Raw genomic sequence first — 26283 nt, 5'->3', positions numbered from 1 at the left:
ATACAGAGAATCCCTGTCTCAAATAAGTAAGTAGTAAATAAATAAATAAATAAATATGTAGCCCCTCTCTATATATTTTTTTTGCCATCTTCAAGAGATCTGTTCTAAAAATACATTGTTGAACTTTTTTTTTTTTTTTTACAAGTTTTCTTTCTCTTCCTCAAACTGAGGACATTTCCCCTCTAATTCTCCTTGCTGCACTTCTGAATTCCTTCCCATCTGCTCATGGCACCAAAGCTCTGTCTCGAAGTACCCCAGCTTTTAAACTTTCTTGGGCCTCCATGTCAAACACCTGCTCCATCTCCATCTGCATCTTGGTGGCATGGTCCCGCCTTCTTCTGTTTGCACCACAGCGTTCTAGTAAGTGGCCCTTGCTTCTGATTGCTTCCTGCTTCTGTGGTCCTCACAGTGTACATGAATAGTCCTTCAAGTCCCACACGTGTGTTCGCATCAGCATATTACTTAGAACTGTAAACACACAACGTTCACCATTTCCAACCCCAGCCACACCCCAAGGCTGCCTCCCTCTCTGACGCCACTGTTTGCAACTTCCCTGATTAATTATTAATTAATGCCGAGCACGCAGGACAAGGGGTACAGGCTTCTGTCTTCTAAACACCTCACTCCTTCTTCATCATCTGCTTCTGGAAATACATATTGGTTCATTTTATGTGCATGGATTTGTCTCATCTGTTTTTTAAACTGCTGGCGTCCCTCCAGCGTCTGCTTTGGCAATTGTGGGGTAGTATTCACTTTTTCACATAAACCTTCTATAAACTCAATATCCAATGGCGGAAATCCATGTCCTGAAGGAGCAATGAAGTATAAACAACAGAGGGCCCTGTTACCAGGCATTTGACGTCTGTTCACGGGAGACTCCGCTTCTAAGTAATCCTCAGGTTTACTGCCCATGCAGTCATTAGCAGGAGGCCAGCAATTGCTGTTAATCACTGCATCTCCAAATCACGTCCTCAGCAGTAACCAAACACCACCTTCTCTGAGGAAAACTTCAGATTGCTCCACCTGTCCCGTCCTCTATTCTGGGGAAGGACCTGGATACTCTGGCGAGTACAAATCTGTGAGAACAGCAGGTTAATTGGTGTTGACTTTTCCAGCCCAGCTCACCTGCTACCACGGTGTGAATTGAAAACCCCTTCACTGACTGTCTGTAGGCTTGATTTGGGAGGTTGGCACATGCCACCCCAACCTTCAAATTCTCCCTGCCGCCTTCTTGGCTTCCAGCACTACTCCAGCAGCATTAGCGCTCCTACTAAACCGCCATGTTTATATTGTCCTCTTCTTAAAGTATATATGCTGTATATTCTTCTTCTGGGGACTCCTCGCCTTAGACAAAGTCCAGGTGGAAACCATTGCTAGAGGATGCAAGTCTACCTGATGGCAGTTCCAGAGAACGGCCTGAGATCTGACTCCATTCTCATCTCCACACTTTGCACCTTGCAGCTGTCCAGGGAGAAAAGAAGCGTTGCTGTACTTACATAGTTCATAAACGAAAGTTGAATGCAGAGCAATGTGTGTATCGTGTTATTTGTTCAAAGGCTGTGGGGGGAGGGATAATTCCTGATAAAGACGTGTGCTGCTGAAGACCCTGACAGCCCGGCAAATGTCACATTAAATAGCCACTACCAGCGGAGCAAGATCAGAATGTCTTGCTGAGACTTTGTGCCACTAAATGTAGAGCTCAAAGGAAAAACAGACAGACAGACACTGCATTGTAATGAAAGTGATAAATTAATTCCTTATAAACAGGAAAGATACAGTAAAATAAAATCTCAGGGCTGGGGATGTAGGTAAAGTGCTTGCTCAGCACACATGCTCTATCCCTATCACCTCACAAACACCGTGTGATGGGGCAGGCCTGTAATCCCAGCACCTGGAAGGACCTGACGTTGTAGGCCACCCCCAGCTACATAATTCACAACCAGCCTAGGATACATGAGGTCCTAGCTTTACTTTTTGAAATAAAATAAATTAAATTTGATGAAAAGTGCTTATTATAAGGAAGAGTATAGTCTCCTAAATTGTGGAGCTAAATGCACAGCGAATCAGAGCATCCTTGGTGGCGCCCTTCCAAGACAGAAAAACCAGGAAAGAGAAGCAAGAGAATGGACGGCACACGTAGTACGAGCGCGCCACCTACTGGTGAGAATGGAAGAGCGTGCTTCGACTTGTGGAGTCTCCTGATAAAAATTTATGGGAGAAAATAAAGCCTGTCTCCCGATGTGATTTCTAAATTCCACTGTTCCTCTCATTGACCCATCCTTTGTGAATGAATTTGCATTATGAAACCATATTGCAGAACAACAGTTTGTATATTCTTTGTAACCTATGCAAATCCCCACACATAAACACCATGTGCATTTATTTGTTCCTACACGCATAGGATAGTTTGGGAAGGAAACATTCAAGCTAGAAATAGTGATTGCTTCTAGGGAGAGAACAAGCCAGGAAGATGAAGCTGGTGAGTGATGATTTTCGCTGTGTACTTATTTGTGCGTTTTAACTATTCCTTAGTTATAAAGGTAACTTAAATCATTAAAGAAAAAGTTTAAGTCAGAGGAAGATTTCTCTTTGATCTTCCCTATTATCTCTAAGCAACACCTGTTTAACTCTGTTACTACACTTGCTTTGATTATTTTATTTCTTTAGTAACACAATATTCCCATTTATCCACAACCAAACATACCACAGGGGCCCGAGGCTAGGGCAAAGGGCTCAAAGTAAAGAAGCCCGGAAGCCAAAGTGCAGAGAAAAAGCACAGAAACTCCTTATCAACGTAGAACAAACATGGGGAAAATTTCTTTACTTTTAAAATAAAATATCAGCGAAGGCTCTGTCTGGGACTCGGTGCAGTATGGCTGCTTCTGCATTGAAGGGTATAAATATTTAAACATAGGGTGAATTTGATCAGAGAGCCCTCGCCAAAGCCTGCCAAGGGATGCAGTTCTCAGCAGAGCCTGCATTAAAGGGGCTCTGCCCTTTCTTACCGCTCACCACTCATTTGTGCCAACAGCAGATGCCATGACCTTCAAAAGTTTCCAAGTTGTCATTTGATGCTTTAGAAGTTGAGATTGGCCATTGTTGTCCACCTGACAACAGTCCACACAGATTTTGCATGGTTTTTTAAGTGGTGAGATATTTTTATGTTTCAAATTTTCTTTTCTCTAAATTCATCTTTTGTTTTCAACTTTATGTCTTTGGTATATGAAAACCATGTGTTGTTTTTAAGAAATGATTTATGGCTTCATGTCTTCATGAAGAAATAGTTTGCTATATTTTGTCTTAAGATTTTCATTACCTTATTTCTTTTATACAGATTGGAATGTAAATTCCCTCCTGTGGACCTGAGAATTTTTTGTTTGTTGTTGGTTTTTTGTCTTTTGAGACGGGGCCTCCTTCTGTAACCAGCCCGACAGTTTATGATCCTCCTGCCGCAGCCTTCCATGTTCTGGGATGAAAGCCTCTTGGAGTTTCACACAGTGTGAGGTAGCCACCCAGCTTCATCTTCACTGGGCCCTCTGCGGGAGTGTATGGTCTTAGCCGCTGAGCTAACTCTCCAGCCCTGCCTCAGTTAGGCTCGCTACTGCTGATGAAATACCACGACCAAAAGCAACCCGGGGAGGAAAGGGCTGGTTTCACTCACACTTTCATCTAACAGCTCACTGCCAAAAGCAGTGAGGGCAGGAACCTGGAAGCAGAAGCTGATACAGAGGCCATGGAGAGGTGCTGCTTACTGGCCTGCTCAGCCTGCTCTCTTATAGAACCCAGGACCATCAGAATAGGGATGGGATGGGTCCTCCCCCATCAATCACTAAATAAGAAAATTACGGCTTGCCTACACCCCTAATTATGGAGGCATTTGCACAATTGAGGCTCTCTCCTCTCTGATGATTCTAGCTTGTTTCAAGTTGACATAAAACTAGCCAGCACAAGGCTCAACTTCTCACCACTTTTGAAGTTCATTTCCAACTATGAAAGCTGTATTTACTATAAAGCAACTACTGCCACTGCCTGAGGTTGTCATAGAAATCTTCCTTATAAGGCCAAGCCTCCTTTCCCTCCCACATAGCATGGTTTAGAATTTTATTTCATGCCCTTTTCTAAACCATTTGGCATTGCATTTCTTTTTTCAAGACAGGGTTTCTCTGTGTAATTTTGGATCTCATTCTGTAGATCAGGCGGGTCTTGAATTCACAGAGATCTGCCTGGCTCTGCCTCCCAAGTATTGGGACGAAAGGCATGTGCCACCACCGCCCAGTGACATTGTATTTCTTTCTGGTCCTTTTATCAATAATATTACTAAAAATAAGGATGGAAGGGACCCTTTTTGGTTATGCATTCCTAAGGAGCTTCGACATTATTGAAGCTTCCCTTTTGTGTGTAATCACCATTTCAACTTTACTTAGCAGTTATTTTGAATTATGTAAGGTTTGCCCCACCTGGAATATCTTCTGCTTCTGTTTATTACTTAAGAGTGTGTAAGTCTTTTCTCTTAAATGGTTTTAATATCTAACAAAGTAGGGGTAACACTTTTAAAAGGTGTTTTCAACTGCTGGGAACAAAGCTCAGCCACAGAGGACAATCCAGCATGTGCAAGGACCTATGCATGATTGCCCAGCACTGAAAAAGGAAAGATGGGTGAACCCAGAGGGTCACATTTCACACACAGAAACCACAGATCGCAATGGGAAGTCTATGCAATGCATCAGTTTGGAAGGCATGAATATTGTTATCACAGAGAGTACTTCTGTCCAAGAGCATGGATGTCTCTGGTTTAAACTGATTTTGTTTCCTGTTTTTCAACAGGACTGCATTTTTATAACTAGTTATTGAGTGTCTGTGCCCTGTCCGAGTTCCTCTTGGGTTGCCTCATTTTTCTGCCGGGTTGTCACATCCTCCTCCCCTGCCCACCAGGGTAGAATCCCTCTCCATCCTGTGTTGCCGCTGTGCCCTTACTTTTCTTTATGGTTTTAGAGTCATACCTATTACTCTGTGCAATAAAAAAAATCAACTCTTCTCATGATTAACCCTGGGGGGGGGGGAATGAGATGGGCTTCTGCCTTCTTTGGGGGAGAAAATGGCTCTTCTTTGGCTTACTTGGTGTACATGGAATGTATCCACATCTGTGCTGCTCATTCAAGTTTATGGCTGCGCACCACTGCCCTGGAGAGGCACGCTAACGTCTTGTGTATTCCCTGCACTGTTGGTGAATATTTGTGTTGTTTTCTAGCGTCCGACTGCCCTGAGTCTTCTTCTAAAAATGCTCTGTTGTGGGCTTGCAGGTTTTTTCCAAAGCATTGTTCTTTACAGCTTTTGTGCATGTAGTAAAATAATTTTTGAATCTAAATTTTTCATTGTTTATATATATTTATTATATCCATTTTCATTACATATAATATAATAATATAATACATATTAACATTGAAAACAGTTTCAGAGATCAAAAGTCTTTAACTGTGACATTTCCTCATGATATTAATTAATACTCAATTGATCAAAATGACAAAATTTATGAGAACATTTGTAAAAGAATTTGTCAGAAACTTTGAAGTTTGGGGTATGTACCTCTCGATGGCTGAAGGAGTCTTCTTAATACACACACACACACACACACACACACACACATATATATATGATGTCATATTGTTCTAGAATGAGACAATGTTTGGCATTAATGCTATTCCTGTTTTTTCCTCTTACTTGACCAAGGCTGGCACTGAGCAATCTTTTCCACATAAATAAATCAGCAGGAATGGGAACAATCTTGCTATGCTGATGCCAGTCAGTTCCTTGAACCCCTTTAAGATAAATGCCCCAGACAGTATGGAGGGCTACCATTAATTTTTAATGGTCCATTAGTGGATACACCTGCCTTCCTTTTTGTTGAAAACAAAATGGTAGAAACTGCTTGGCTTGCAGGATTCATTAGCCAGCCACTAGAGCCTGTTTGTCAGTATCTGGGACGTAGACCAAAAACCATTATCAAATGACTATAAATTCTATCTCTGACTTGAGAAGCATTCTGCTTAAACTAATCAATCTAAAATGTTTGAGAAATTTGAAATATTGTGAGTTTTAATAGTTTAACAGTTACTTTGAATCTGTTTAGAAAATGTCCTGGTTAGTTTTTATTGTCAACTTGATTCAACCAAGAGTGCCCTGGGAAGAGGAACCCTCAACTGAAGAAATGCCTGGATCAGATTAGCTTGTGGGTATATCTGTGGGGTAATCTTCTAGATTTCTAGGGATGTAGAGGGGACTAGTCCACTTTGGGGGCACCATCCCTAGGCAGACAAGCCTGGGCTATATAAGAAAGCTGTCATGATAGAACTCTCTTCCAGTGACTGATGGAAGCAGATGCAGAGATCCAAGCCTCAGGTGGAGCTCCAGGAGTCCAATCAGGGAGAGAGAGAGAGAGAGAGAGAGAGAGAGAGAGAGAGAGAGAGAGAGAGAGAGAGGAGAGGGAGAGGGAGAGGGAGAGGGAGAGGGAGAGGGAGAGGGAGAGGGAGAGGGAGAGGGAGAGGGAGAGGGAGAGGGAGAGGGAAGGGATTATATGAGTGAGAGATATTGAGACCATGATTGGAAAAAGCACAGGGGCAAATAGCCAAACTAGTGGAAACACATGAACTGTGAACCAATAGCTGAGGAGCCCCCATGGAACTGGATCAGGCCCTCTGGATAAGTGAGACAGCTGATTAGCTTGAACTATTTAGGAGGCCCCCAGGCAGTAGGACCAGGATCTGTCCTTAGTGCATGAGCTGGCTTTTTGGAACCTGGGGCCTATGCTGAGACATTTTGCTCAGTCTTGGTGCAGGGAGGAGGGCACTGGACCTGCCTCAACTGAATCTACCAGGCTGAGATGAATCCCCAGGGGAGAACTTGCCTTGGAGGTGGGAATGGGGAGTGAATTGGTGGGGAAGGCTGGGGGATGGGAGGAGGGAGGACAGGGGAATCTAGGCTGAAATGTAAAATTATATTAATTATAAAATAAAAATATAAAAAAAAGCAAGCTGTCAAAGCAGAAGTCAGAGAGCAAGCTAGCAGTCAGTGTACCTCCACAGCCTCTGTTGCGGTTCCTGCCTTGAGTTACTTCAGGGATGGAGGAAGCCAAATAAAACCCTTTCTCCTCCCAAAGTTATGTTTGGTCTTGGTGTTTATCAAGCAGTAGAAAGTAAGCTAGTACAGAGAGCTTGTTAAGTGGAAAGATGTTCATTCCTAGAAGAAGACAAACTAATACACTGAACTGGATTCATACATTGCCAGATGTCAACAGCTGTCATGTGTAGACATCTTGTGTCATCTAAACCCCTATGCCTCCTGGTAATTTAAAAGGTGGTTTTAGATGTAATAATTTCTTCACATAATACCAAAAGAGTGGAAACTTGTCCTTTATCATTATCAATTAAAAGCTCAGTAAACACTCTGTATTACTCCCTTTGCTCATCTCAGTAATGAAACACCCAACACACAGCAACTTAAGGAAGGGAGGGTTTACATGGGGGAGCATACATCCCGTGTAGGGCAGGCATGGCCACAGTAACATACTGCGGCTGGTCACGGAGCATCTGCAGTCAGGAAACTGGAATCCGGCTGTCTTCCCCATTTTCTCCTCTTTTCGTTCAGTCTGTGATTGTGGCCCAAGGAACAGTGGTGCTCATGTTCAAGATGGAGCCTCTTCCTTGCTTGAACTCTCTAGAAACACCCTCTAGACGTCACGTCTCCTAGGCAATTCTAAATGCAGCCAAATGGACAATGAAAACTGACCATCATATACTTCATTACGATCAAACATTCAGGACTCACAGTACCCAAGATGACTTACGGAAGTGGTGTGTGCCCTGGCTTCTAGGGATGTATAGCTGTTTCTCCCTTGTAATGATGTCTAGACATCATTGAGGATCACTGCCTGGGTCCTTCAGTATCTTGAGGATTACAAAATGATGTCACTTCAATTTTACCAACCCTTCTGCAAGTGATGGATCTGGGACAGTCTTACAAAAAGGAAGTTTCTGCCCTTGGGGGCTCTTTCAGAACGTACCACCCCCAAATAGGCTACTTCAGCATAAGAATTATTTTAAGCTGAAGACACCAAGCCATCAGGGGGTGCAAGGGGATCGCTTGGATACTTGTCGCTTCTAAAAGCTAAATTTGAAATTCCCTTTTGGAAGATTCCCCACCCCACCTACACTTTACCAAAAGACAATGGCATTCTTGTCATGAAGGTAGATGAGGCTGAGGAAAAGCTGTTCCTGGTCACTTCTCTACCCACTCATGTTCACTTGTCTTAGTGCCTTTTCACAGACCACTACTTTCCATCCAAGCCAGTATCTGTGTATTGATGCTAAGTGCCTTTCTAAGTCTTCAGTTCCTCAGGAAGGCACGCTCTGGGTAAAACTTGTGTTAATTACATTTGTGTAGATGTAACCAACCGTCTTAATAAAATATCACCATACATTTGCATCATTTTCCTCTGCTGAGCTTTCTTATGTCAATTTAGTTCTTAGGTCCAGCTGTGGAAGGGAGGACTGAGGTAAAGATTTGCCTCCCTTTACATGGTTCTTTTGACACCCACCTTCTTTTTTCAGTCTGTTTGTTTTTACTTACTGTGTGCACAATAATCTATTCTACAATCATCGTGTATTGGTTTCCCTCATCTGTCCTTGGGATCATCCACTTCTTTAGTTTCCTAAGGAGTGGATGTTAGGTACCAAGATCTGAGTGTGGGCTGTGTTCACTGCTACAGGACATCTCTTCCTGGAGTCGGTAGGCAGAGCTAGGAAATACATGAACATGTGCTGTCAACCACACATACAAACACTGTATTACTTTCTCTCCAGGGCAACAGAACCAAGAAAATGTGATCAAAACAGTGGGTTTCTTAGCTTGATCAGGGCATGAATGATCCCACGGCAGCTGCCTGCAGGCTACAGAGAGAAAAAATCAGAACAGCTGGGACCAAGAATGCAGCCCCAGCCCTAGGCGGAAGCCTGAAATCTCCAGCGAGATGACCGCACAAGGCCATAGCCAAGGGCTAAGGACTCTGGAGTCTGACACCCATAGGTCACAACAGCAGCAAAATGCACCCCCGTCCAAGGGCCCCATGTGGGTCTATGCCAACTTCGTGCTTCTGCTTTCTCATTCCTTCATGGCCCTGCCCTGGGGAATGGCTCTGTTTACACTCAGTTTGTTGTCTACCTGCCAATGACCCGCTGGAAACAGCTTCACAGACATGCCCAGAAAGAGGGCTTAACTCGTTTTCTAGATGTCCCTTGATCCAATCAAGATGACAATCAAAACACATCTACATTCATTTCTCTACAAAAAAGAAAAGAAAGGAACCATGAGAAAATATTGACATATATGCTCTAGTCCAATACCAGACTTTATCCTAGCATTAGCCCTGCTTATCTAGAACTTCTTTCTCTGGCAGGGAGAAGCTCAGACCCATCATCTGCAATACGCTAGCTTGTCTGTTGAAGCCCTAGTATGTGATAGTTTTGTAAGTTTGTGAGAATCAATCTACCAACTATAACTTGCTATTTTATATAAAGTTCTTTTAGTCTCCAGCCGCCTAATCTCCACATCTGGGCAAACTGACCTGGATTAGTGCCTCCCCCTTCACTATACACCTATTCAGTTTTTGTGTTCCCATTGACGGTGAGTGTTAATCCCACTTACTGCCTCGTCTGTGTTAGTCAGCCTTCCATCACTGAAACAAAATGCCCGAGATAATCAACTTTAAAAGAGGAAAGGTTTATTTTATTTCTTTTTGCACTTATGTTTCAGGAAGTTCTGATTCATGATCATTGCCTTTGAACCAGTGTCAGGGCAGGATAGCATGGTAAGGGTGTGTGGTTGAGGAAATCTGTTTCTCTGTGGACAATATGAAAGAGAGAGAGAGGAGAAGATTTGGGGACTCACTGTCCACTTCAAAGGAATGTCCTAGTGACCTTCTGACATCTCACAAGGCCCTGCCTCTCAAAAGGTCTGCTACCTCCCCTGTAGTTTGCAAACATATGACACAATTTCTGTTTTCTTTTTCTTTTCTTTCTTTTTTTTTTTTTTTTTTTTTGGTTTTTCGAGACAGGGTTTCTCTGTGTAGCTTTGCGCCTTTCCTGGAACTCACTTGGTAGCCCAGGCTGGCCTCGAACTCACAGAGATCCGCCTGCCTCTGCCTCCCAAGTGCTGGGATTAAAGGCTTGCACCACCACTGCCCGGCTAAATTTCTGTGTCCTAATATTTGTGAAAACTTGTTTTATTGCCCGGAATATGGTCTGTTTGGTTTAAAATTCCATGGGTAGAGTGTGTGTTCTGCTGACAGTGGTCGGGGTGTCTTGTAACACCTGTAAGTCAATTGGTCATTAGTATTGTTCAAGCCATTTACATACAAACTTAATGGTTTTCTGCTGGCTTGCTCTACCCATTATTGAGAAAAGTATTAAAATCTCCAATTACAACAGTGTATTTTCATGGTTGTTTCCTTTAGCTCTTTTCATTTTTCTTCATGTGTTTTGAGAATTTTTTATTGCATCATCTTTGGGAAGTGACATCTTCAGCACTGTGTAGAGAGCCTTTGAATCCTGGTGATGCCCTTTGTACTGCAGTTTACCTTTCTATCATTAACATAGTTTTATCTCGCGTTGTTTGACATTAGTGTTTTCTTACTTTTAACATACTTATGTCTTTATTTTTAAGGTGGGAGTTCAGACACATCATATAAATGGGTCCTGTTTTCTAATACTCTAACAAACTATGTTTATGATACTGTTAAATTAAAATCATAATCTTGTAGCTGTTTTTAATCTTTCTAGGTTTTTCTAGTCTTAATTTTGCCTTATTTTGTATTATTGAGCAATTTGTGATTCCATTTTGTTATTCTATTGAATTTTCATTATTAACTTATTATTATTATTATTATTATTATTTAGACAGAATCTCACTTTTCAGCTCTAGCTAGCCTAGGACTCACTGTGTAGACCAGGATGGTCACAAGCTCATGAATGTCTACCTGCTTCTGCCTCTCAAGTGCTAGGATTAAAGGCCCAGTGGATTGACTTACTATTTGTATCTCTTTAAAAATTTCTACATCATTGGTATAGGAGCTATACATTTTAATTAGTAGGTATATTATTAAATAATACTGTATGTTAGCATCTGTGAAAAGTCCCATGAAAGACCACCAGTCATGTATACAATCAACAAGAGCATTTAACAAAGAATTCCAGCATGCTGGGGTCAAACCATCTGACACAGTGGCAAATGGTGACCCCGAGAGAAGCTTGCAGGCTCCTTTTAAGCAGGACTAGGGGAACTCCAGCTGTAGGTAAGTGTGCTTTGAAGTGATGGTGTATAGACCCTTATTGATACAGCAATCATTTTATGATTGGCTCACGACATCTAGTCAGTAACTGTGGTTGCAGTGTCTGTCAGGGGTCTGTCTGACTGAAATAGTAAGAACAGTTTCTGCTTGTGGCCAGTAGAACCCTTATTGGCTACCAGACTGGAAGTACTTCCCGAGGGTCTGATTGAAGCCAGAGATGAGTCAACACAGGATGGTGGGGTAATATGAGGCAGAGATCTTAGCAAAGTGGCCCCTGGAAAAAACAAACTTACTAACAAACAAACAACTGGCCCTGTTAGGTCCAGTCCTGTTATAAGAGGGGATGGCCACTTCACTGTACACATGATTTAAGGCTCCAAAACATCCAAGTCCCACTTCCCTGTTGCTATGTATGTTACAATTATTTCCATGAACTGTATCTCTCCTTATATTATATATCTAACCTATTTACCTATCATCTGCCTGTTGTCTGTCTGCCTATGAATTAAATGGGAGATTAGAGAAGCTAGTGTCAGGTTTTATCAACAGCAGTAAACCCAAGTAACCAGATAAAGAACACAGTGTTAGGAGAGTTGTGTGTGTGTGTGGGGGAGGGGGGGGTAAAAGCCTTCACTTGACATAAGCCACAGTGGGCAGCAATGGGAAGAAATGTCATCTTATGCTAGAATCAGGCCTTCACGGTCATTTAAGACTAATTCACAGAGCTGGAGAGATGGCTGAGGGGTTAAGAGTGCTTTCTGCTCTTCCTGAGGAACCAAGTTTGGTCCCCAGCCCCCACATCAGCACACAACCTCCTGCGACTCCAGCTCCAGGCGATCTGATGTCTTCCTCTGGCACCTTTAGTCATGTGCACATATACTCACAGATATACACTGTGGTGGTCTGAAAGAACATGGCCCCCAAAGGGAGTGGCACTATTAGGAGGTGTGGCCTTGTTGGAGTAGGTGTGGCTTTGTTGGAGGAAGTGTGTCACTGCGGAGGTGGGCTTTGAGGTCTCCTATGCTCAAGCCACTCCCAATGGGGCAGATCACTTCCTGTTGCCTGTGGGTCAAGATGTAGAATTCTCAGCTACCTCTCCAGCACCACGTCTGCCTGCATGCTGCCATGTCCCACCATGATGATAATGGACTGAACCTCTGAACTGTAAGCCAGCCTCAATTAAGTGCTTTCCTTTATAAGCGCTGTCGTTATCACGGTGTCTCTTGACAGCAATAGAAATGCTGATGAAGGCATACACACACATAAATAAAAATAAGTCTCCTTTGAGCGCTCACCCCACCTCCCCATCCCTGACAGCACTGCCGGCCGGCCACAGCCTGCCTGTCCTGGCAGTGAGTTTGTTACCTGCAAATGACCACTGCTTTCCTACTCCCCACCCTTTATCTCCCTCTTCCCTCCTATTCGCTCCCCTCCTCAACTCCCCTTTCTATCTCACCACCCCTGCCTCTTGCCCTAACTCATATCTTTTCATCCTCGTCTGCGTTTAATTAACTGGCCTTACTAAAAATCAGTTTTTAAAGACAGTCGCTTTTAAACCTGTATTCTGTTTTTCATGTGTCTGGATGATTTCGTCTGCATGAGTGTCTGTGCACCGCAGTGCCCACAGAGGCCAGAAGAAGGTGTTGGGACTAGACTTACAGGTGGTTGTGAGATGCCATGTGGATGCTGGGAACTGGACCCTGATTTTCTGAAAGAGCGGCCAGTGTTCTTAACTGCAGGGCTGTCTCTCCAGCCTCGATTTAAATTTACGGGAAATCTGTGTGGAAAGTACAAAGGGGCCACGCCCTCCTCACCCCGGCCTCCAGTCTCTCCTGTCAGTTACATGGTGCATTAGGGTAGCATTGTTACTGTCACTAAAATGATATTCATGTATTTTATTAACTAAAGTCTGTAGCTTTACACCAGGGGTCACTCTTGGTATTTGACATTCTGTGGGTCCTGACAAGTGGATGGTAACAGGAACTGACAAGTCAGACTTCTTACCATAAGATTCCTGTGATGGCTCTTCTTGGTTATCAACTTGACTATATCAGTAATGAACTACACTACAGAAATGGAGGGCACACCTGCGATCTGGATCTGGAGGCAGGAAGACTGTAGTGGAATATTTTTTAAGGTATGTTACTTTTGTTTATGTTATATTTGTTTAACTCTGTGAAGCTGTGTTACTTTGCCTGTCTAAAACACCTGATGGTCTAATAAAGAACTGAATGGCCAATAGCAAGGCAGGAGAAAGGATAGGCAGAGCTCAAGGAAGAAGGAGCCAGAAAAGGAGGAGGACCGAGGGGCCAGCCACCCAGCTACACAACCAGCAAAAGAGTAAGAAAGAAAGGTATACAAAAAAGAAAGGTAAAAGCCCAGAGGCAAAAGACAGACAGGATAAGTTAAGTAAAGCTGACAAGAAACAAGCCAAGCTAAGATCAGGCATTTATAATTAAATATAAGCCTCTGTGTGTGACTTATTTGGGAGCTGGGTGATGGTCCCCCAAAAGAGTAGCTAGCAAAACCAAACAGCAACAGAAGACAGCATGATTTTGACCCGGATCTTGAGGGTTTTGATCCGGATCTTGAGGTGGATGACACAGACATTTAATCTAGATCTCGAGGCAGAAAGACAAACCTTTAATCTGGGCCACACCTTCTGCTGGAAGCCTAGATAAGGACAGTGGAAGAAGGAAGTTTCCTTCTTCCTCAACTGCTTGCCCTCGCCTTGTCAACACATCCGTCCCTTCACTGAATTGGAGCCTACTTCTTGGGGATTCCAGCATCTACAGAAGACCAGCTGAGACACCCAGCTTCACGGGACTGAGAAATTACTGGATTCTTGGACTTTCCATTCACATCTAGTCATTGTTGAACTGCAGCCTGTAATTTATCATTCCAATCAATGAATATATGTATTCATTCCATAAATTTTGTGACTCTAGAGAACCAAGACTAAAACAACTCCTTTATGCGCCACTGTTCATTTCTCTCTCTACTTTCCCAAGTCCCTGACAACAGGTGGTCTTTGAAGTCTTCATGGTTGCCTTTTCCAGATTACCACTGTGTTGTGGTTGTGCAGCACAGAGCGCTTCCAGATTAGCTTCTTTTGCTTAGCAGCATGCATGTAAGTTTCGTGTGTCTGGCTAACTCATCTCTTTTTAATGTCTATGGCCTGGATGTGTCACTTTATCCAGTCATCCATCCACCTACTAAAAGGCGCCTGTGTGGCCTCTGCATTTGGACATTGTGAACAAAACTGACATAGGCATTCACATTTGGATTCCTGTGTAGGCAAAGTAACATGTTTTTAAACAAAGCATGAGAGAGAAGGGCTCTCTAAATTAACAAGTCATAAAGAAAACATTTGTTGGGGCTGGGGAGATGAGCATTAGCTCTCAGTGGGTAAGAGTACTCGCTGTGCAAGCATGGGAACCTGAGTTCGAATCCCCAGCACTCAAATAAAAATCTAGTGTGACTGCTTGTGCCTGTAATCCCAGCACTGGGGGCAGAGACTGGCAGATCCTGGAGCTCCTGGCAGCTAGTCTAGTAGAGACTGATTCAGTGAGAGACCCCATCTCAAGGGCAAAGGATGGAAGAGTGATAGAAGACGCCTTCAGTCAGTCTTCTTCTGACCTCCCCGTGTTCACTCAGGAGCGCACATGCGCGCACACACACCACACACATACACCAAAAACAGACAACCCCTCCCCTTCAAAACATTGTTTAGCATTTCCAGACTGGGCAAAAAGCAACACAGCAAACTCAAGAGGAAACCAGCAGGGGGCAGTGTTTGCAAGACATTGACAACAGTTACTAAGTAGTTTGCATATTTGAACTTAAATGAAAGTTTCCAATTCTTTAATTCTTTCACTGTATTGCTTAAAATGTTTCGAAATTCTCTTCCCTCCCCCTCTCTTCTTACCCCCCTCTGTGTGTGTGTGTGTGTGTGTGTGTGTGTGTGTGTGTGTGTGTGTGTGTGTGAGAGAGAGAGAGAGAGAGAGAGAGAGAGAGAGAGAGAGAGAGAGAGAGAGATGTGTGCAGGTACAGGAGGCTAGAAGTAGGTACTGGAGTTCCTGGGGCTGTACTCTGGTCCTCTGGAAGAGCTGCAAACGCTCGGAACCACTACACCATTTCTCGAGCCCTGTGTCGCCTTATTATTTCCAGGCATGTGTGTGTCAGGAGGGGACAGATCATCAGTTCTCTCGGGATTTGTCTAGGAAATCTTATATGAAGGACACATTGTCAAAGAAACAGCCACAACAGCATGTGGATGGCAGGGGCTGTTTCCACGGCACAGAGCTACAGTTCTGAGCTCCAGGCTCTGGTAGAAGAGATGTGTGCGGCTTTTCTCTGTGGCTGCAGGTGCTTAGTTTCCTTTCCTCGCTGCTGACAGCTCCTTCGCAGCAGCATGCACCTTTGCTTTGAAGGCCAGCACCAGAATTCTGCAGTGAACATTGACTAAGAAAGAGTTCCAAATAGCCACAGGCTCCAACTTGAGGAAGAGAGGGAGCTGCAGAGGATTGGATGGGCAGGACCTGGGGTAGATAATATTTACATCTATAAAACACGGGGCTTTCAGGAACCAAGAAAACACCTGTAATTTGATGGGGGAAAAAACCCAGCTAAGAATATGAACGTGCTATAGGAAAGGCATCCTTTCATCTGGCCCAGATCGATGTCATCTCCTGTGTGCCCAGAGAGCAGACTGAAGACAGCATCTTTGTGCTTCCTTCCAGTTGCCTTTTCCCTGATGTCCAGACAGGTGTGGCTCAAGGTCCCCAGGCTTCTCTCTGTGGCTCAGACATATACGGATTAGCCTGCAGGTGTTAAGGCTGCTGAGCTTATCTTCTCCGTGGAAGCCCAGTGAGGCCTGGGGGCTCCAACACCTTCAGCAGCACTCCATTCCCATGCATGAGGTTTTTATAAAATACACGCCAAGGCAGCTTTGGAAGTTGGCTCGGGTGGGAACATTTTTGTGATACACCCATGAATATCATTGTTATTTTAGAGCTGATCTTTCTTAATTGGTAAAAATAAGAGACTAGAAGATGTTCTGCAGCTTGTTGTAGATATTTTGATCTCACTCTGACACTCCTAAGACTGGCAATAAAGTTTACTTAGTATCTGAGGACAGAGCTAGCTACTAACTGACCAAAATTAGCCATAGAGGTTTTGGAAGATGGAGGACATATAGAGAGACACAGGAAGTAGTGGGGAGGGGCTTAGGAGATTCTTAGGCCTTTTGGATCAAGGAAGGAAAGAGATAGGAGGTCACTGGTCACTTTGCCGCTACTTCTCTGATCATTCAGGTTCTTACCATTATATCTGACTCCTGAGTTTTTATTGATAATGATTAAATAAATGCTTCAGCAGCTAAAAGAAGAGATGCTTCCTATTGGTTCAAAGCCTCCACTCGCTCAATGAAATACTCACTATTATCTCAAAAGTTAAAGTTGTATTACAGAAGGTTTGTGGAAGTCAAGCCTGGCTTTCGCTTATGAATGCCACTGCACTGGAATGTCTGCTCTCCACACTCCACAGGGGTCCAGAGTCACTCATACCCCACTTTCCTGCTTAGACTTTCTTCAATCATCTGGACTTGAGACCAGAGGGATGGCTCAGTAGTTAAGAAAGTCTTACCACTGTCGATAACTCCAGTTCCAGGGGTCCAGCAGCCTCTCCTGGCTTCTACAAGGACTGGGTATGTGCAAAGGGCACTTACATACATGTAGGCAAAACACTCATACACAGAAAATAAAAACAGTTATCTGAACCCAAACATGCAGGGAAGTGGGGCACCTGCAAGGCTCTCCAGAGAGGAGACCTGGATCACCCTCCCACCCTGAGCCCAGCAGGGCAGCAGGCAGAGGCGGAGGGGACCTGGGATTCCCTAAGTAAGTGCTTGTGGTTTGCCTATGTCCTATCATTGCTTGGGTAGCTAGCTCCGTGGGTTCTGTGGAGACAAGATCTGCCCAGGTGAGGAAATCTAAGCCTTGTCCTCCCACGTTCTCCCCAGAAGGCGGGCAACCATCCTGACTCAAGCACAAACCTGCCGGTTTGCCCAGCGGACCCTGGGAAGCCACTTTAGTCTCAGCTGTAGGGCAGAAGTGAATGGCGAGGCTGGGGAGATGCAAGGCTGGGGAGATGCGAGGCTGGGGAGATGCGAGGCTGGGGAGATGCGAGGCTGGGGAGATGCGAGGCTGGGGAGATGCGTGCTGTCTGCCTGGCCCAGGGGGAGAGGTGGAGGATTGGGACGCACGCTTCTATGCTTCTCTGTTCTCTTAGTCCTGTAGAGAATGTGTTCTTCACAAAAGCATCTCGGTGGTGTGGGCGGCAGGGGTGTGGCAGGAAAGAACTTTTTTTTTTTTTTTTTTTAAATCAACCTCTTCCTCTGGGTGCTCTACTCAGTTGCTCTCTGAGCAGCTGAGAAACCCGTACACATCACTCTTTCCTTTGCCCCAGGAGACACCATCTTCTTCCCCCGGCAGACAGATTTTGTGAGCTGTTTTTCTCTTCTCATAACTCCTGTATTTTCATGAAGAGATTAAAAAACATTGTGAGAGGCTGCCTAGAACAGGAAGGTGCTCCACAGTGCGTGTAGACCTTGAATTGAAAGATCCTCCAGCGCCCACCAGGTAACAGAGCTCGTGTGTGTGTGTGTGTGTGTGTGTGTGTGTGTGTGTGTGTGTGTGTGTGTGTGTCTGTGTCTGTGTGTGTGTGTGTGTGTCCCTCTCCCCTGCTCCCCTTTGAATCTACCCGTAACAATTAGTGTCAACCTGAAGGGCAAGGCATTTGATCTCTTTATTAACTTTAGGAAAAGTTGTGGAGGCCATAGTGTCTTGTGCCTCAAGAGTTCTCCTTGAGGGTTTCTAGTCTATCTGTGGAACATCAGTGAGTTTTCTCTCTCGATCTGAGAAGCCTAATACCCCACTTGGGACTCAGGGGAGGTCGACTCTTAGAGATTGTTTCCTGCCAGGAGTTTCCAAGGAGGGAGAGGAATGGCGAACTTTCTAAAGTAATCTCCCCGTGGCTGCTCAGGTGGCCGTGTTAAGCGTCTGGAGGCTAGAGAGGAGCTGGCTGGAGGGAAACCACTCTTTAGGATGGGGTATCCATGCTTCCTGTGGTCTGGGAAATTAGTGCTGGGGAAGGAAGATAGAGTACTGCCCTCATGAGTGATCTGAAATTCCCTAGCCTCCCCTAGGAACATTTGCTTCACCAAGTCAGGCTCAGGGGCCCAGAACTGCCCTGAAGTTTCTGCTGCTGCAGTAAGGAACCCTAGGCTCTGGAGCGGAAACTTCAGATGAGCTCCAGGGATCACCTGTCTCCATGCCATCTTGTCCCTCCAGGGCCAGGGTTACAGATGAACTCAATCACAATCACACTCATCTCTTACGTGGGTTCTGAGAATACAAACTCCACTCCTCATGTGTGAGAGGGAGATGTCTCCCCGGTCTCTTTATAGGGGCTATTGAAACAGGTCTCACGGAATCCGGTGCTCACCCATTGGCTGGACTGGCTGTCCCATCTCCTCAGCCCCGGGAGTTTTAGTCTTATTTCTTTCCCATTACTTTTCTTTTTCTTGGTGAATATTCACAGTGCTGGACAGGAGGGAAGTGGCTTTCATTTTAAAGATGGAGAGGATGTCAGGGTACCACTTGGGTTGATCTATTCACATAAAGCATTTGCTTTTTGTGTTTTGGATAAAGTAATACATAAAAAAAAAAAAAAAGATGAGTCAAAGCAACCAGAATGAAGCTTTTTCCAGGTCATTTTCCTGGAAATGACCCCCATGACCCTTGCACAGTGGTTTATCTTTATATCAGCATGTCATGTTTTTCTGATCAGGGTCCATTTATCTTCAAGATGTTGTGGTCAAGGATATGGGAAAGGATAGTACTTTTGACAAATTACTTTTGTCAAATGAGACTAAGATAATCTACTCAAGGCCAACATTTGTGACCTTTTCACAGTATTTCAAAGCATGGCCTGCCCCCCCCCCCACTTTCTCCTCCAGTCTCTTCCAGTTCTGCACCATGCCAGGGAGCACGTCCTGGGAGGGGCGTGGGGAAGCTCTTCCACTTTTGCTGGCTCTGAGGTCCAACCAGGGGCAGGAAATAGCTGATGCACACCCACTGGTCGTTCTACCGACTACGGGAAAAATGAGCGGAAGAACGGATGGGTGTGAGGTGGGTGGGGTGGTGGATGATGGGCTCCCAGTGGGCTGGGAGAGGGCTCAGTGCTGCGCCAAGAGGGTGGTGGCTTACGATAAGATACCCCGAAGGGGGCAGAATGCAAAAGTGTGCGACCTAGAAACGGAAAAGGTGACATTCATTTTGCTGGCGGGGGTGGGGTGGGGGGTGGGGGTGGGGGTTCCAACTAGAGAAAGCACAGGAGAGGGACATGTGGAAACACTGAGACGTTCCCAATCCTGAAGAATAAAGAAGGCTTGAGAAATGAGAAGCCCCCATGATCCCGCCCTTGCTTTCGTTCCTTTCTGATCAGGCGGGATCCTGAGCCAGCAGCAATTTAAGGCTCTCACTTTGGGGGAATGACCCGCCACTTGCTGCTCGGCCAAAGGCATCATATGAATAGTCCTGCCTGAGACACCATTGGTCAGCCAGCACCCAGGGGCCACAGACAGCAGGGGGAGCCCATCCTATCAGCCTGAGTTGGGGGCACACTGCCCAGGAAGCTGCGACAGTGTTACCATTGCTCTTTCATGCAGTGTTGTGAAGCGTGGTTTTGTCCAACCTCCAAAGTCTTGTTCTCCTCACAGGAGTGTGAAGCCGCACAGGGCCTCCAGGGTGCCCGGATCTTAGCTTAGAAACACCAGCACCATCTCCCTCTGCCTGTGTCTGTAGCTGGCTGCACGTGCTCCTTTCTACCCTGTAAGTCACTCGCCTCCCCAGCCTCTTACCTGGATCTTGCACTACCCACCGCTGCTCAGGGGCACCTCCCCGATGCCCTGCTGGAATCCACCATGCAAGGGACCCAGAGACAGCTCCAGCAACGGTGTCTTGAGTTTAAATGATAACCCCTAGCCATTTCTTCAAACCGCCTGCTTTTCCTTCCTCACCTGTAAGGAGCACAGAGCAAAGCTGAAGACCGAGTTCGGTCTGCTGCGTCTCTGCTTGAGCTGGGCTTTGGCTCTCATGGTCTTCAGCTTCTCCAGAGAAAAGGAAACATATTCCTCGCACAGTCAGAGATTTGTTTAAGGAAATGGCTCTCGTGACCAGGGAAGGACAGAACGTCTGAACCCTGTAGGTGTCTGGAGGCTAGAAACTCAGGCCAGGGCAGTCTTGGGTAGATTTCTTCTCTGGAGACCTCAGCTTTGCTCCTAAGGCCTTTCCGTGATTGGATGAGGCCTGCTCTGTAGGGCAGCAGTTCTTAACTTGTGGGTCAAGACCCTACAGAGTCACCTCAGACCATCTGAAAACATGTGTTTCTGATGGTTTTAGGAACTGCTTCTCTATCGGTGTCCAGGCAGATCTGCCCACATGTGAGTACCCGGAACTGTATTAGAGGGTTGCAGCATTAGGAAGGTTGAGAATCACTGCTATGGAGTGATGTGCACACAGCCATCACAGCAGCATCTGCCTTTCTGTGTGATCAGATTGCTGGCCCAGTGGCCCAATCAAGCCGATACAGACTAACCATCTCTGAAAACCTCTCGGAGGGCAGGATGACAGATGGTCCTCAGGAACAGGTCTCCATGTGAAAGCCCATGCCCAAGACACATAGCTAGCCATTTTTATGAGGACTGTGAGTGTCCTGGGCATCTGTGTGAACCAGATTAGATCAGTTTCTGTGAGACTGATTACCGAGCAGAGAATCCAAGAGACAGGAAATTGCTGACCCAAAGGAAGAAGACCCAAGAAATGGGAACCTGTAATGTGATCACAAGGACAGACTCAGAATCACCACAGCTTGTCGCCTGGAGCTGAAAACATCTTCAGCATGGATGACAAAGAAGTTACTGGGAAAATGCTGGGTTCTGGCATCCAGTATCAAAATTAAAGGACCCAAACTTTGTTTATTAATTTGTGTTTCTGGCCAAGTTGGTCTCTGGCCAGTTTCATATATAGAGGCATGATAAGGCACCTAGGAAATGCATTTGCTCCCCAAAGTGTTTTGTTCCCAAGAGTGTTTTGACTCACCAAAGACCCTGAGATTCTGTAATTAGACATTCACTTCAAGGCCTGTGTTGGCTATTCTTGGTTGTCACTTTGATTACATGTGGAATTAATTAAAACCAAATTGCTGGGCATACCTGTGAGGGATTTTTTCTTAATTAAACCTTTTAATTTAGATCTAATCTAGATCTTTGAGGTGGGAAGACCACCTTTAATCTGGGCCACACCTTCAGTTGGCATCCTGTATAAAGAACATGGAAGGAAGCTAGGAAGTCATTCTCCGGTGGATCCCTTACCTGGTACAGGAGGTAGGTAGAGTGGGCCAGGACAAGGATCAAAAGGAAGGCCTGTGAGGGACAGGTCAGAAAGAAAGGAAGAGAGATACCCTCAAGGTGTCTCCAGTCCAGGACTGAGCTGGAAACTGAGCTGTGATCTCAGGAGCACACATACTGATTAGGTAGCCTCAGAACTTAGCCTTTCTCTCTGCTTACTGGGTGCACCCCACCACTTTCCAACCTGGCCCCACAATAGACTCCTACTCCTGGGTGAACAGCTGGCCATGGTTTGCCTGGAGATTTCCTGGAGATTTCCCAGTTTAGGCAGAGAAAGTCCTGTGATCTGGACTCAGCTAAGCTCAGGGCAGAGCAAGAGGGACCATTGCCATGGAACAAAGGAAGAATTGTGTTTATCTCTTGGAGATGCTGGGGGGCAGGGAGCATCCTCTAGTACTAGGTTCCTAAAGAAGCCCAGACAGCCATGTGCTCAGTAGGAAATAACTGAACAGCTTAGTTAACTGTTATTGTGGGTACACAGCCCACTTTCATTCTGCCTGTGGGCTGAAGACAAGTCATGGTGACAATGAGTCTGTCCATGTGATCACACTGTGCATACCCATTTCCTGGATCTTTCTCTTTTGCATCATTTAGAACTACCTGTAAGTGGGCGTGGGCCACTCCAGCAGTTCTTTTTCTTTGCTTTGATGTCCCTTTCTACAAGGTGTTGCGTTTGGTGCTGCGTATTACATTGAAATCCAACACGAACACTCTTTGTATATTTTCTCTTTTAGAAACAAAAGATGGAAATGCTTCAGAAAGGTGTAAACAGTTCCTTGCCCACAGGTAAGAAGGCTGCTGGCAGTGGGACTCTTTTCAAAGGTCAAGGAGCCCTGCTCAGTGCCTAGACAGGGACAAACTTCCTCCCAGGCCCCTGAAGCCAGACAAATGTACCACCAGACAATTGAACGGATTAGGCCACTAACTGTCACACTCTCCAAAGCAAGGGCAAGTTTCCCAAGATAAAACCCTGCCATCCTGTAAAATGGAGCCCAGGGAGGGTGGCAGGAGATGAATATAAAGGGGCAGACAACCAGAATGGCCAGCCAGCCCTGGACTCCCCTGAGCATTCTGCATTGGCTTGCCACTTGAGACCTGGACAGAAAATGGTAAAAGTTGCGTTGATGAATCCCTAGGGGAAAGATGCCTTGGACCCTGACCATCACTTTATCCCACAAGCCCGGGGTGTGGTGGGTGTGAGGTGGTGAAAGGGGCTGAGACCCCATTTGTTTGCACTAGGTCCTGTCAGTTTGGGGTCCTTCTCTTCATGAATCATTTCTTACACCTGAGCTTCCCTTCACCCCAAAGGCAGAAAGAAAGATTCCTGCACCCCAGGATCACCGCCGCTGAGGATCCTCCTGGTGGGCAAATCTGGCTGTGGGAAAAGTGCCACAGGGAACAGCATCCTCTGCCGACAAGCATTCGAGTCCAGGCTCAGAGCCCAGTCGGTGACCAGGACCAGCCAGGCAGAGATAGGCACATGGGAGGGAAGGAGCTTCCTAGTGGTAGACACACCCCCCATCTTTGAGTCAAAGGCTCAGAACCAAGACATGGACAAGGACATTGGAGACTGCTACCTGCTGTGTGCCCCAGGACCCCATGTGCTGCTGCTGGTGACCCAGCTGGGACGCTTCACAGCCCAGGACACCATGGCCGTGAGGAGGGTGAAGGAGATCTTTGGGGCAGGAGTCATGAAGCACATGATCATCCTCTTCACCCACAAGGAAGACCTGACAGATGAGACCTTGGATGGGTTTGTGACCCACACTGACAACCACAGCCTGCGCAGCCTGGTCCAGGAGTGTGGGAGGAGGTACTGTGCCTTTAATAACAGGGCCTCAGGGGAAGAGCAGCAGGGACAGTTGGCAGAGCTCATGACTGTGGTGAGGAGGCTGGAGCAGGAGTGTGAGGGCTCTTTCTACAGCAACGACCTCTTCCTTCAGGCCCATGAGCTCCTTAATGGCAGCTACAGTGAGGATCAGGAAGCCTATAGGTGCTACCTGTTGAAGGTGAGGCAGGAGGTGGAGAGGCAGAAGCGCAAGCTGGAGGAGCAGGAGGGCAGCTGGGTTCTCAAGGTGCTCCTCAGAGGCAAAGAGTGGGTGGCTTTGCACCATGGAATTTGTGCTAGTTTTGTGTTGGGCATAGCAATCCTCATTGTTATTTTTCTGCTCATATTTTACAATGTTTGACACTTTGCACTTGAGGGAAGTTTCTAAAGCACCATGTTGGGATTCATTTTGATGAAAACATCACCTTCAGAAAACCACTCTCTGATCTGTGAGACTGCTAATCTGGGTCTCTTCTGTTTCCCCTTTAGGATTCTAGTTTAGATTAGGCAGAGCTCCGAGCCCAGGAGTCCTGCAGAGAAGGCGTGGGAACCAGATTAGAGGAACCAGAAGGTCAGGGGCACCACAAGAGAGACCACAGTCCACAGAATCAACTGACCCAGAATCAACTTACAGAGATCAGGGAGCCTGTAGGGGTCTAACCTACATCCTCTGCATATATATATATATTAGGCAACTATATTGTACTAAGAGAGTCAATTTCCTCCAAGGATGAACTCCCCAATAGGTTATGCAATCCCATGTGGTCATCCCTAAACACATATACATATTAGGCATACTAAATGAATCAGCAGGTAGTATTTATGTGTACATATGTGCACATATGGGCATATGTGTATAATAATTAGAAGATAAGAAGTCATGAGGTTGAGAGGGAATAGGGAAGACATGGGAGGAGTTGGGGGGGATAGAAATGATGTAACTATAGTTGCCATTCTCGAAATTCTCAAAAAATAAAATAAATGTAAAAAGGTTCCACTGTGCATGTATATCATCATATATTATCATATATATTTTATATATGATATAATCACATTTTATTTATCCATTCTCCCATTTTACATCACCTGGGTTGTTCCATAATTGAGCTGTTGTTAACAGTGCTGCCATAAACACTGATGTGTGGTTGTCTTTGTGTTGTGCTGATCTGGAGTTTTGGATGATATATATAAATTTTTGCATACTTCCACCATACTGTGTCACATAGTAAATATTCCCATTTCCAAAAGAAGAACAGAAGTACCAAAACTGAGGAGGTCAGACTATTTTCATTCTATATGCTATAGCTGGGTTACATTTTTAGTTTCTTGAAGATGCTTCATGCTAATTTCCATGGCAGCTGAACTAGTTTACATTCCCACCAACAGTGTATAACTATTCCCCTTTTTTATGCATCCTCTCCAGAAGAAGGTGCCAGGTCTCTTGGACCTGGAGTTACAGGCAGCTGAGAGCTGCCTGACGTGGGTGCTGGGGAACCAATTCTGGTCCCCTGAAACATGCTCACTCTTAACTGCTGAGCCATCTTTCTAACACTCCTCAAGAAATTTGCATTTCCCTAATGGTTAGTGAAGGAGATGTTTTTCTTATGCTTATTGGTCATTTGTAGTCCATCTTTTGAGAAATGTCTCTGTGTTAGCTCATTTATCAACTGGGTTGTTTGATTTCTTTCTTTCAAATTCTAGCTATATCTAGGAATTAGACTGTTTGGTTTTCTTCTCTTTTGACTTTTTTGGTGTGTCTGGATATCAATCCTACAGCAAATGAACAGCTGTGAAAGGGTTTCCCCACACTGCAGGCTGTCTCCACTCAGTGAGTTATTTCTTACACTGTGCAGAAGCTTTTGAATTTCATAACACCCCATCTGTTGATTGTTGGCATCATTTCCAGAGTAGCTTGAGCCCTTTCAGAAACTCCTTACCTGAACCTGGAAGTATTTCCTTTACTTTTTCTTTCAACGGTTTCAGTTCTTATGTCAAGGCAATACAGTTTGAACTGATTTTCACAGATTGAGAGGCAGGGGTATAGCTTCATTTTTCTACACAAGGATACCCAGCTTTTCCAACATCATTTGTTGAAGATGTTATCTTTCCTCTGATGTATGTATTTTTTTCATCTTTGTCAAAAGTCACATAACTATACCTGTGTGGGTTTGTGTTGTGGAATATTAGTTGAAGATGTGTTACATTTGTTTATGCAGTGGAACATTTGTTTAATGATGCAAAGATGTGTTGCATTCTTTTATGTTGCATTTGTTTAACTCTGTGAAGCTGTGTTACTGTGCCTGTCTAAAACACCTGATTGGTCTAATAAAGAGCTGAATGGCCAATAGCAAGGCAGGAGAGGGATAGGCAGGGCTGGCAGATGAAGAGAATAAAGGGCGAAAAAGAGAAGCGGGAGGAGTGAGAAAAAAAAAAGGAGAAGAAAAGAGGACACCAGGGGTCAGCTACACAGCAAGTCACAGAGTAAGAAGTAAAGAAAAGTATACAGAAATAGAGAAAGGTAAAAGCCCAGAGGCAAAAGGTGGGTGGAATAATTTAAGAAAAGCTGGCTAGAGCTGGAGAGATGGTTCAGTGGTTAAGAGCACTGACTGCTTTTCCAGAGGACCCAGGTTCAATTCCCAGCACCCA

General features: G+C 45.1%; 1 protein-coding gene and 1 pseudogene across 4 annotated transcripts; one reads left to right on the top strand and one right to left on the bottom strand.

Annotated features, from left to right (window-relative positions):
- Positions 1 to 223: 223 nt before the first annotated feature.
- LOC114700134 lies at positions 224 to 20498 on the bottom strand (annotated as a pseudogene).
- On the top strand, positions 17733 to 24784 carry LOC114700093 (GTPase IMAP family member 3-like). Of its 4 annotated transcripts, XM_037203718.1 has the most exons (5): positions 17733 to 17979; positions 20121 to 20232; positions 21654 to 21785; positions 22544 to 22595; positions 23118 to 24784. In XM_037203718.1, exons 4-5 carry the CDS (start codon positions 22553 to 22555, stop codon positions 23996 to 23998), a joined length of 924 nt encoding a protein of 307 aa, XP_037059613.1. In that variant the 5' UTR covers positions 17733 to 17979; positions 20121 to 20232; positions 21654 to 21785; positions 22544 to 22552; the 3' UTR covers positions 23999 to 24784. The 4 variants fall into 4 exon arrangements, with proteins under 4 accessions (XP_037059613.1, XP_028735408.1, XP_028735412.1 ...); XM_028879575.2 differs by lacking the exon at positions 20121 to 20232; XM_028879579.2 differs by lacking the exon at positions 21654 to 21785.
- Positions 24785 to 26283: the final 1499 nt, after the last annotated feature.

The sequence above is a fragment of the Peromyscus leucopus genome, chromosome 3, assembly GCF_004664715.2.
Source record: "Peromyscus leucopus breed LL Stock chromosome 3, UCI_PerLeu_2.1, whole genome shotgun sequence".
NCBI classification, from domain to species: domain Eukaryota; kingdom Metazoa; phylum Chordata; class Mammalia; order Rodentia; family Cricetidae; genus Peromyscus; species Peromyscus leucopus.
The sequence above is the reverse complement of the archived record's forward strand: the minus strand, read 5'-3'. Positions and strand labels throughout refer to the sequence as shown.